The sequence below is a fragment of the Salvelinus fontinalis genome, chromosome 13, assembly GCF_029448725.1.
Source record: "Salvelinus fontinalis isolate EN_2023a chromosome 13, ASM2944872v1, whole genome shotgun sequence".
Taxonomy (NCBI): Eukaryota; Metazoa; Chordata; class Actinopteri; order Salmoniformes; family Salmonidae; genus Salvelinus; species Salvelinus fontinalis.
In genome coordinates, this window is record NC_074677.1 from 30843477 (window position 1) to 30856307 (window position 12831).

At 44.0% G+C, this 12831-nt stretch overlaps 1 protein-coding gene across 7 annotated transcripts in view; it reads right to left on the reverse strand.

The window, feature by feature from the left end:
- Nucleotides 1–12831, reverse strand: part of LOC129868433 (ubiquitin carboxyl-terminal hydrolase 28-like) — a 34704-nt gene that overhangs the window by 9686 nt on the left and 12187 nt on the right. For 3 of the 7 annotated variants that reach the window (XM_055942402.1, XM_055942399.1, XM_055942398.1), the window contains exons 9-18: nt 11518–11594; nt 11085–11233; nt 10827–10954; nt 8389–8502; nt 7880–8065; nt 7240–7463; nt 6826–6896; nt 5947–6175; nt 2949–3251; nt 2441–2595 (exon numbers count right to left, since the gene is read on the reverse strand). In XM_055942402.1, coding sequence (XP_055798377.1) covers nt 2441–2595; nt 2949–3251; nt 5947–6175; nt 6826–6896; nt 7240–7463; nt 7880–8065; nt 8389–8502; nt 10827–10954; nt 11085–11233; nt 11518–11594 — 1636 coding nt within the window. The remainder of the gene's footprint in view (nt 1–2440; nt 2596–2948; nt 3252–5946; nt 6176–6825; nt 6897–7239; nt 7464–7879; nt 8066–8388; nt 8503–10826; nt 10955–11084; nt 11234–11517; nt 11595–12831) is intronic. The other 4 variants (XM_055942403.1, XM_055942400.1, XM_055942404.1 and 1 more) reach the window with 2 other exon arrangements.

The following is a 12831-nucleotide window of genomic DNA, read 5'->3' on the forward strand; positions in this document are numbered from 1 at the left end:
TAGAAGGGAGGGGGGGGGGGGGGGGGGGGAGTCAAGTGCAAGTATTGGTTCAGGAAAGTATATATACACACACACACACACAACCAGTCAAAAGTTTTAGAACACCGACTCATTCATGGGTTTTTCTTTATTTTTACTATTTTCTACATTGTACAGTAGAATACTAGTGACGACATCATAACTATGAAATAACACATTTGTGCACATTTGTGGCCTGCTGGAGGTCATTTTGCAGGGCTCTGGCAGTGCTCCTCCTTGCACAAAGGCGGAGGTAGCGGTCCTGCTGCTGGGTTGTTGCCCTCCTACGGCCTCCTCCACGTCTCCTGAAGTACCGGCCTGTCTCCTGGTAGCGCCTCCATGCTCTGGACACTATGCTGACAGACACAGCAAACCTTCTTGCCACAGCTCACATTGATGTGCCATCCTGGATGAGCTGCACTACCTGAGCCACTTGTGGGTTGTGGGTTGTAGACTCGTCTCATGCTACCACTAGAGTGAAAGCACCGCCAGCATTCAAAAGTGACCAAAACATCAGCCAGGAAGCATAGTAACTGAGAAGTGGTCTGTGGTCACCACCTGCAGAACCACTCCTTTATTGGGGGTGTCTTGCTAATTGCCTATAATTTCCACCTGTTGTCTATTCCATTTGCACAACAGCATGTGAAATGTATTGTCAATCAGTGTTGCTTCCTAAGTGGACAGTTTGATTTCACAGAAGTGTGATTGACTTGGAGTGACATTGTGTTGTTTAAGTGTTCCCTTTATTTTTTTGAGCAGTGTATAATTGAAAAAAAAAAAAATCTAACTGGATCCTCTTTCGATTGATAAACTGAGTTGTAAAATGTACATTTACTGTGCATGAAGGTCCATAAACTAAACAATTCACTGCATTGGGATTCATTCAGGACTATATGCATTGACCACTAGAGGTCGCATGTACACCATTTATGATTAAAGTTTGCTGTTTCCCCAGGCACGGTAGTCTGTCCAGCAAGCAATGGAATGTGACACAAACCCGATTACAGTTACATTAAGAGTAAGGCATGTCAAATCTAGACCTAACAGTCAGATACTACTATCAGACTGACAACAAAGAGTAACTGATATATCACAACGGAACCTTGTCAACAGGTAATATGCCTACGTTTCATGCACATTCACAAGATTCTTTCATCACTCAATGTTGTCAAAAGCCACGTCATCAGCATTCACAGAAGCATTGTCAAAACATTACACAGGCCTGAAAACAAGCATCAGTTCGAGCAAGCAACTAACCTACGACTTGTCGCTGGAACACACCAGAACTCTCTCCAACTAACCAACCGTAAAGTACAGTAAGGGATATAAAAAGCTCATGTTCTATTTAAAACCAGGCCTGTCACTGGTCACAGCTCCTGAACCTCTTGACAGAGTCACCCCAACATCCCCCAGTGATAAACCAGTTAGCTGAGGACTGACTATGCGGAATGCTGCTGGGATGGCGGGGGGAGGGTGTCCAGTGACTGGCTGTTAGGGCCTTATCGCCTCCAGGGAGGGGGGTGTGGTATGTGGGGAAAGCGGCTTTGGCTAAATAGTTGAAAAAAATACTAAAAATACTAGTATATTAACAAGAGTAGCTTTGTCCAAAAACAACTAGTATGAAATGACATATTAAAACAAAAATTAAGCTCACGTGAAATCTCACGTTAAAACTTGGTTGGCCGAGTGGTAAACACAGTTGCCTTTGGACTACACATAGCCACTGTCTAAAATAAAGACAACAAATAAACCCCTTTTTCTCCCCAATTTCGTGGTATCCAATTGGTAATTACAGTTTTGTCTCTTCGCTGCAACTACCATACGGACTCAGGAGAGGCGAAGGTCGAGAGCCGTGCTTCCTCCGAAACACGCCCTAACCAAGCCACACTGCTTCTTGACAGAATGCCTGCTTAACCCAGGAAGTCAGCGTCGGAGGAAACACTGTACACCTGGTGACCGTGTCAGCATGCATGTACCCGGCCCGCCACAGGAGTCGCTAGAGTGCGATGGGACAAGGACATCCCTGCCGGACAAACCCTCCCCTAACCCGGACGATGCTGGGCCAATTGTGTGTCGCCCCATGGGTATCCCGGGCGAGGACGGCTGCAACAGAGCCTGGACTCAAACCAGGATCTCTAGTAGCACAGCTACTGTAGCAACTGTGATGCAGTTTCTTAGACCACTGCTCCACTCGGGAGGCCTACCCTTTTCTTTTTTATACGTTGTTTATCTCACACTGAACCCATGGGTCACCCTAATGTCACACCCAAAACATTCAGTAGCAGCAGCTATCACTGTGCAACAGGGAACTAAGAGATATAGGCCTAGGTATATTTGTATATGTGGCCTAGATAGAGTATATTACATTTATTCAATGGGTGCTCATATGACAACCCCAGACCCCTCTTTTCACCCTGCCCACCTGACAGTGTTGCTGCTCCTCCTTGTCCTCACTGGTATGTTGGCAGGGCTCTGGCGTGACAGAGACAGCCTGGTGGTCGCTCTCCTCTGGGCTGCTGCCAGCACTCGCAAGTGACACATGGACTGGGGACTGGGGTTGGCTTGTTGGGACTGGCTCTGAAACAGGACAAGGACCATGAGTTGAACAAGCAACTATAGTCAGAACTCAGATCTTAGAGACTGTATAGAGCAGGTGGTATAACTCCAGTCATAAAGGATCCTGCAGTCCTGCTGGTTAACATTTTTCACTAGTGCTAATTTAACAATTTAATTTACTTGATCAATTTTATGGAGAGGGAAACTGATTCCTCACCATCGGCAGACAGACAGAGACAATAGTGCTTAGCCAAATGTGGTGACCGTATAATTTAGTATCCGACTAAAAGACAAGGATGAAAACCAGTATACACAGCCACCCTCAAAGACCAGAATGGTGTAACCCCGACATATACATTCATGTCCAGACCAACCTCCAGATTCCACAGCTGGTATAACAACCGATTCTGCCACATGTTCCTGTTCTCCAGTGGGTTCCTGGGCTGCGCCAGATTGGGGGACTGGTTTTGCTGGGTCGTCTTTACTGGGAGCACGAGTGGAGGTGACGGCTGCTGTGGGCGAGACCGGCTCCTCCTGTGGCTGCTGGCAGAACTGGTCTTCCCACTCCTTGAGCTCCTGCTGGAACCAGCGGTTGTCCTCGCGCACGTATTGCCTGAGGATGGGTGGCAGGGAGTCCATGGCCCGCATGACCTGGCCTGTCTCGTCATCTGTGTCCTCTGTTGACATAAATATCATAAATATAACAAATCACAATGAGCTAACTGATAACAGTCAATAGTAACCTAAACTGCTAAGCAGCAAACAGTGAAAAACGTTATGTAGATAAACCTGTCAGGTCTAAAAAAAAACTAACACCTGGTCAGGCCATGAATATATTAATCTATTTATGTATAGATCAAGAGAAGCAGTTAGTGTTGACAGATATAGCAGGTATACACAATATGACCAAAAGTATGTGGACACCTGCTCGTCGAACATCTCATTCCAAAATCACGGGCATTAATATGGAGTTGGTCCCCCCTTTGCTACTATAACAGCCTCCACTCTTCTGGGAAGGCTTTCCACTAGATGTTGGAACATTGCTGCGTGGATTTGCATCCATTCAGCCACAAGAGCATTTGTGAGGTCAGGCACTGATGTTGGGCGATGAGGCCTGGCTCGCAGTCGGCGTTCCAATTCATCTCAAAGGTGTTCAATGGGGTTGAGGTCAGGGCTCTGTGCAGGCCAGTCAAGTTCTTTCACACCGATCTTGACAAACCATTTCTGTATGGACCTCGCTTTGTGCACGGGGAGATTGTCATCCTGAAACAGGAAAGGGCCTTCCCCAAACTGTTTCCAGAAAGTTGGAAGTACAGAATTGTCTAGAATGTCATTGTATGCCTAAGGGGCCTAGCAAGAACCATGACAAATAGCCCCAGACCATTAAACCTCCTCCACCAAACTTTACAGTTGGCACTATCCATTGGGACAGGTAGAGGTCTCCTGGCATCCGCCAAACCCAGATTCGTCCGTTGGACTACCAGATAGTGAAGCGTAATTCCTCACTCCAGAGAATGCGTTTCCACGGCTCCAGAGTCCAATGGCTGCGAGCTTTACACCACTCCAGCTGATGCTTGGCATTGCGCATGGTGATCTTAGGCTTGTGTGCGGTTGCCCGGCCATGGAAACCCATTTCATGAAGCTCCCGACGAACAGTTCTTGTGCTGACGTTGCTTCCAGAGGCAGTTTGGAACTCGGTAGTGAGTGTTGCAACCGAGGACATACGATTTATACGTGATACGCACTTCAGCACTCGGCGGTCCCGTTCTGTGAGCTTGTGTGGCCTACCACTTCTCAGCTGAGCCGTTGTTTCTCCTAGATGTTTCCTCTTCATAACAGCACTTACAGTTGACCAGTGGCAGCTCTAGCAGTGCATACATTTGACGAACTGACTTATTGGAAGTTGGCATCCTATGACGGTGCCACTTTGAAAGTCACTGAGCTGTTCAGTAAGGCCATTCTACTGCCAATGTTTGTCAATGGAGATTGCATGGCTGTGTGCCTCAATTTTATACACCTGTCAGCAACGGGTGTGGCTGAAATAGCCGAATCCACTCATTTGAAGGAGTGTTCACATACTTTTGTATATATAGTGTACATACAGTATAGGTATGGTTAGATACTGTATATGTAAACAGCACTGTGACATGTCAATTGAGCCTTCTAATTGGCGCTGGGCTGGGGCTTGATACTTGCCCAGGGGCCAAGAGTACCTGCGGTGGCATCTGTGTGCTCAAAGAGACATGGAGCTCTGCTCGCTGGACAGTGCCAGCAGGCAGTCCAAATTAATTTAGCAGATGTGATTTTGGTCCATGGAATAAAAAAAAAAGTTTATCCTTTTTCTCCCCAATTTCGTGGTATCCAATTGGTAGTGTCTACTGTCTTGTCTCATCGCTGCAAATCCCGTACGGACTCGGGAGAGGCGAAGGTCGAGAGCCATGCGTCCTCCGAAACACAACCCAACCAAGCCGCACTGCTTCTTGACACAACGCACATCCAACCCGGAAGCCAGCCGCACCAATGTGTCGGAGGAAACACCGTACACCTAGCGACCTGGTCAGCGTGCACTGCGCCCGGCCCGCCACAGGCGTCGCTAGTGCGCGATGAGACAAGGATATCCCTACAGGCCAAACCCTCCCTAACCCAGACGACGCTGGGCCAATTGTGCGCCACCCCATGGGCCTCCCGGTCACGGCCGGCTGCGGCAGAGCCTGGACTCGATCCATGGAACACATTTGATTTGATTTATTAGGATCCCCATTAGCCGACGCCAGTAGCGACCGGGGTCCAACATAACGAAAAAGACATTACAAACAAAATACTTTACAATTTACATACATTTAAAAACATGAACATGTAGTGTGTGTGTGTGTGCATCTATCAGTTAAACATGCATATCAGTACATACACACATCAAGTATGTCACATGGGGGAGAGGCGTGCCACGAGGTGTTGCTTTATTTGTTTTTTGAAACTAGGTTTGCTGTTCACTTGCACTCTATGAGATGGAAGGGAGTTCCATGCACTCATGGCTCTGTATAATACTGTACGTTTCCTTGAATTGTTCTGGACCTGGGGACTGTGAAAAGACCCTGCGTCTGGTGGGGTAAGTGTGTGTGTCAGAGCTGTGTGTATGTTGACTATGCAAACAATTTGGAATTTCCAACATATTAATGTGTGTTATAAAAAAAGAGATGCAGTCAGTCTTACCTCAACTCTTAGCCAGACTGACTGGCATGCATAGTATTAATATTAGCCCTCTGATTACAATGAAGAGCAAGATACTGGCAGCAAGCTGATAGGTCTGCTGTTAGAACCAGTAAAGAACCATAGCTAGTTTCTCAGTGGAATGGGGAGGAGGGAAATGGGTACCTGTGATGAGGTGAGGCAGCCTGTCGTCAATGTACATGAGACAATAAGCACTGGCGTTGGTCATGCCTCCGTACGAGTCCCTGACCAGCTCCTCCCAGGAGGACTCGCTGACGATGACATCGTTGTACTTCATCCAGCGCTGGTTGGCGTGGTCGTAGATATAAGCCCAGTAGTGGCCGGCCGAGGCTTGTCCCTCGTGGACGAGGACGGCGTGAAGCCTATACGGCACCTTCACACGTCAAACAAGGTTAGGACCAGAAAAGTAAAGTTTCAGCAGAATCTTTCTGTATTGGCCGGTGCATATTCAAACAAGAATTTTAGGTCCCTAAAATTCAATTTTCAGCAGAAATCTTCAGTATTGACACATTAAACAAAGGATTAGGACAAAAAAATGTTTTGGCACAAACATTCTATAGTTGCTTCTGCACACATCAACCAAAAGCTTTTAATAACTTCTGCTTTGTTACTAGCATAGTATGCCATGACATCCATCTCATTACATATGCTGAACTCAATCCATTCTTGTTAACTTCTCATGACATTCAACCCCCATGTATTCTCTGTTCCCACCCACAATTGTGCTGCATTGTGATAATGTGATAATGCACAAATACTAAGGCAACAATATCAAACTCATTGCCAAAGGTAACATGTAATAACGTTTTTCAGTGTGTGGGATACTGTTAATCAGTATAGTCTCTTGTGACCGAACATTAACATAATGCCAAATCGAGTACCTGACAAGATTTGGGACTTGGTTCCTAGATTAATCATTATGCAATGTTTGTTACACATGTTCAACCTGACAAAGTGATATTAGTGCATCTCATGCTTTAACCTGACAGGGACTGTCAGATGGATGAGTACGAGGGATCTTACCTGACACAGGCTGTTATCCGAGTACATGCCCTCCAGTGCTTGGCTGACCCTGTCGATGCTGGCCTTTAGCTCTGAGCACCAAGACACAGACACACAGATCAATGCAGTGCACCTGGGACCAGGATAGGCTGTCAGCTCATGAAATGTACAGTAAATGAGCATGATCAAATATAGCTTCAAATCATCTTTAAAAAGTTAACTTGCCTCAGTGAATGTAATTTCTCAATCACTACAGATATACCATATAAATCAAGTGCTATTCGCATGTCAAATTGTCATGGGATGTATCCATTGTTAAAATGTTGGTGCTATGCATATCTTACAGTGTGTCTTTAATGTACAATAAAAATAAATAAACTTGAACCCAAATACAGAGAGGTTATCATTAGTGAATCCATGTGTAAGTCACCGTACCGTTCATGTTGATCTCCACCTCTGTCCTCCAGCGCTGCAGGCAGGTCTTGACAAAGCGCAGCTCCTCCTCGGTCACACTGTGGGGGGCTGGGTGAGGTGGGGTGTCCATGGGGGCTCTACACTGGGTGAAGGGCTTGTAGATAGGTGTCCTCTGGCCCGAGGGGGGCTGCTGCTGGCAGGTGGGGCTGTCGGACAGGCCTGTGTCTCCTGGTTCCTGGCACTGACTGAGGAGACCCACAGAGGAAAAGCAGGATATCAACAAAAATACAGTAAATACAGTGATTGATGTGCTATACACAGGCTAACAGGTAAAACATGATAGGGTTTTGGTCAATTTCATTTCAGAAATGAAATGGAATTAATAGAAATCTACAGTATTTCATATTACCCATTATTTTTTACTACATTTCAAATGTATGAACTGATTTTCAATAATCTCCTGAATTGACTGATTCACATTGACATTCTAGGTAGGAAAACATCAAAGTGTTCAGCTCTCTTCAGCAGCTGCACTGCAGTCATATTGAGTAACATGGAGTACCGGTAAGTAATGCAAGACTAGATATTGTGTAAGCACATGAAACTAGAAATTCACTCATAGCCTTGACTAGTGAGACGCAGTTGTCCCAGAGGTCCTTGCCTGGTGTCATCAGGGTTGCCCTCTGTGTGCTTGGTGTTGCTCCCGGAGGGAGTGGGGGAAGAGGCAGCCAGCCTCACATCTTCAGCTGGGGACACACTGGTGGGCTTGGTGCAGGCGAACTCCAACACGTACTGTAACATGTCCGCCAGTGGATACTTTGTCGGCCCTGAGCCATAGTTTCTGTAGCTGGAAACAGAAGGAGACAGAGGTTGAACTGACAGTACCCAAACAATTACAAGCAGGTTTCATCAATAACATTGTCAGTCATGACTCATGAGTAGGACATTTCCTACGTGAATCAAACAACTAATATTATGGGACCACTATGTGTATGACAGTTTTTATACTAACTCATGATTAATTCACTCTCAATGGACACATTTGGAGGTATCCATCCTGTTGCAGTCATCACTGACTTTTTAAATGAAAAAGTATTAACTAAAATAACACGTGAACAAACCTGATGTGTCACACTGCTTTACAAACAGTAACCTCAATAGTAAACTCACCACTCCAGTTTCTGCTGCAGGACTATGAGCTGCTCCTTCAGTCTCTTCACTTCTTCTCTCCTGTTGTGGGTCTGCTCATTGTTCTTGTGAAGGTATCTGTTCGCATACAGTAAACTTAGTTTACCACAACAAAAGTTTATTTGACTCTGGTTCCCAACTTACAGTATCAACATTACAATGCTATACAATGCTCAGTCTAAGTGAATGCCGATAGTTGAAGTCGGAAGTTTACAAAAACGAGTTTTAATGACTCCAACCTAAGTGTTTCAACCACTCCACAAATTTCTTGTTAACAAACTGTAGTATTGGCAAGTTGTTTATGAAATCTACTTTGTGCATGACATTTCTCTAACAATTGTTTACAGACAGATTATTTCACTTATAAGTCACTGTATCACAATTCCAGTGGGTCAGAAGTTTACATACACTAAGTTGACTGTGCCTTTTAACAGCTTGGGAAATTCCAGAAAATTGTGTCATGGCTTTAGAAGCTTCTGATAGGCTAATTGACACAATTTGAGTCAATTGGAGGTGTACCTGTGGACGTATTTCAAGGCCTACCTTCAAACTCAGTGCCTCTTTGCTTGACATCATGGGAAAAATCAAAAGAAATCAGCCAAGACCCCAGAAAAAGAATTGTAGACCTCCACAAGTCTGGTTCATCCTTGGGAGCAATTTCCAAAGGCCTGAAGGCACCACGTTCATCTGTACAAATAATAGTACGCAAGTATAAACACCATGGGACCAGACAGTCGTCATACCGCTCAGGAAGGAGACTCATTCTGTCTCCTAGTGATGAACGTACTTTGGTGCGAAAAGTGCAAATCAATCCCAGAACAACAACAAAGGACCTTGTGAAGATGCTGGAGGAAACAGGCACAAAAGTATCTATATCCACAGTAAAACAAGTCCTATATCGACATAACCTGAAAGGCCGCTCAGCAAGGAAGAAGCCACTGCTCCAAAATCGCCACAAAAAAGCCAGACTACGGTTTGCAACTGCACGTGGGGACAAAGATCATATATATATATTTTTTAAATGGCCTCTGGTCTGATGAAACAAAAATAGAACTGTTTAGCCATAATAATCATCGTTATGTTTGGAGGAAAAAGGGGGAGGCTTGCAAGCCGAAGAACACCATCCCAACTGTGAAGCACGGGGGTGGCAGCATCATGTTGTGGGGGTGCTTTGCTGCAGGAGGGACTGGTGCACTTCACAAAATATATGGCATCATGAGAAGGAAAATTATGTGGATATATTGAAGCAACATCTCAAGACATCAGTCAGGAAGTTAAAGCTTGGTCACAAATGGGTCTTCCAAATAGACAATGAACCCAAGCATACTTTCAAAGTTGCGGCAACATGGCTTAAGGACAACAAAGTCAAGGTATTGGAGTGGCCATCACAAAGCCCTGACCTCAATCCAATAGAAAATTTGTGTGCAGAACTGAAAAAGTGGGTGCGAGCAAGGACGCCTACAAACCTGACTCAGTTACACCAGCTCTGTCAGGAGGAATGGCACAAAATTCACCCAACTTATTGTGGGAAGCTTGTGGAAGGCTACCTGAAACATTTGACCCAAGTTTAAATTGTTTAAGGCAATGCTACCATATACTAATTGAGTGTATGTAAACTTCTGATCCACTGGGAATGTGATGAAATAAATAAAAAGCTGAAATAAATCACTCTACTTTTATTCTGACATTTCACATTCTTAAAATAAAGTGGTGATCCTAACTGACCTAAGACAGGGAACTTTTTTACTAGGATTAAATGTCAGGAATTGTGAGAAACTGAGTTTAAATCTATTTGAGAAGTTTTAGGTAACTTCTGACTTTCATTGATTATAAACTGGGTGATTCAAGCCCTGATTACTGACTGGCTGACACCCATGGTATATCAGACCGTATACCACGGATATAACAAAACATTTATTTTTGCTGCTCTAATTACCATGGTCACCAGTTTATAATAGCAATAAGGCACCTCTGGGGGTTTTGGTACAGTATATTGCCAATATACCACGGCTAAGGGCTGTATCCAGGCATTCCACATTGGGTCATGCATAAGAACATCCCTTAGCCATGGTATTTTGGCCATATACCACATCTCCTCGGGCCTTATTGCTTAAATATAAACCATCACACTACCTCCACAGCGACCTGAGAGACTGATCAACAACTACAGGAAGCGTTTGGTTGGAGTCATTGCAGCTAAATGTGGCACAAGCAGTTATTGAGAGTAAGGGGGCAATTACTTGTTCACAAAGGAGCACTGGGTGTTGCATAACGTTGTTAATGTAATAAATGAAATAAGTATGTAATTGTTGTGTTATTTGTTCAGTATAAAAAAATATGCAAAAGTTGAGAACATTTCAAAGGGGGCAGATTATATATATTAGTTTTTGTTTTTCTCAAATTAATATCAAACAGCTCACCTGTCCATATATATGATTTGTGGGAATTCCAGTTTCTTATGAATCTTTTCTGGGCGTCCTAAAGACTGGTTGAACTCAAACCTGGACAGTTCAAAGGTCAACACTGGTGGTAACTTTGAGAACCACCTCTGGAACACAAGAGAATTCCCATTAACGTTTCAATTTCAATCTATATTACATTTACATTCATATGTATTTGGCTTAACATTCACAACAACTTTCAGAGTAAACATAAAGCTAGGAGTTTGGTATGCTCACCTCGCTGCCAGACGAAATGGTTTGATCCAAATGTAGGGCTTCAATCTCCCCCTCTATCATGGCGCCTTCAAGACATTCATCCAAGTTGTTGAAACCGTTCACTTGTAAGGGGTACTGGCCAAACTGCTCGATGTTGGATAAGGTCTTGCCTACACATTGTCAAACATCGATGTGAATTGACAGAAAAAATAAGGATTGCATAAGGGTCAGGAGTTTTTCTTCACCATGTGACCTCAGCAGGAAAAACTATGGCGCCTACTTAAAGGCTATATCAGATTACGACTAGTCATATAGGGTCATAGCCAAGTATGATATGATAGTGACTACGGTCATAGCCTAAAAACGAGCTTTTCCTGGTCATGTCAGGTGATCAGGAAATACTTGAGGCCCTACAGTATGTATAACCAAAATGAAATGTCCATTCTATACTTACCCGCATGAGTTCTCTCTGCCACAAATGTCCCATAGAACAGCTGAACCATTGGGTTTTCTTTTTTATCTTCCGGGCTGCTAAAGATAAGATCACATTTATACCTCGAGCAATTCAATATCTGATTTCCTGTACTTCAAGACAAATAATACTGGTACAGTAATAAGAATACGTATTATATGTTCAGTACTGGAATGTCAAATAGCTTAACAAATTACCATAGCTATGATATCTTAGTTAGCAACAGGGGAGAAACTTTGGTTTTAGAAATTTGGGGGGACATATATTACACACACACACCACACACACACACACACCACACACACACACACACACATAGTACCAGCCAAAAGTTTGAACACACCTACTCATTCAAGGCTTTTTCTACATTGTAAAATAACAGTGAAGACATCAAAACTATGAAATAACACATATGGAAATAATAACAATGTATAACACAATTTTAAACCAATTTTTTTTACATTTTTTTAATCAAAATATATTTGAGATGAGATTTTTCAAAGTAGCCACCCTTTGCCTTGATGACAGCTTTGCACACGCATTCACTCAACCAGCTTCACATGGAAAACTTTTCCAACGGTCTTAAAGTAGTTCCCATATATGCTGAGCTCTTGTTGGGTGCTTTTCCTTCACTCTGCGGTCCAACTCATCCCAAACCATCTCAATTGGGTTGAGGTTGGGTGATTATGGATGCCAGGTCATCTGACGCAACACTCCATCACTCTCTTTCTTGGTCAAATAGCCCTTACACAGCCTGGAGGTGTTGGGTCATTGTCCTGCTGAAAAACAAATGATAGTTCCACTAAGCGCAAACCAGATAGGATGGCGTATCGCTGCAGAATGTTGTGGTAGCAATGCTGGTTAAGTGTGCCTTGAATTCTAAATAAATGACCTACAGTGTCACCAGCAAAGCACCCCCACACCATCACACCTCCTCCATGCTTCAAGGTGGGATCTACACGTTCACCTACTCTGCAACTCACAAAGACACGGCGGTTGGAACCAAAAATCAAAAAGATCTGACCAAAGGACAGATTTCCACCAGTCTAATGTTCATTGCTCATGTTTCTTGGCCCAAGCAAGTCTCTTCTTCTTATTGGTGTCCTTTAGTAGTGGTTTCTTTGCGGCAAGTCGACCATGAAGGCCTGACTCACACAGCTTCCTCTGAACAGTTGAGATGTTGAAATGTGTCTGTCCGTGAATAATAATAACAATTTTTTAGGTTGCAATTCGACTCTAATGAACTATTATCCTCTGTAGCAGAGGTAACTCTGGGTCTTCCTTTCCTGTGGCGGT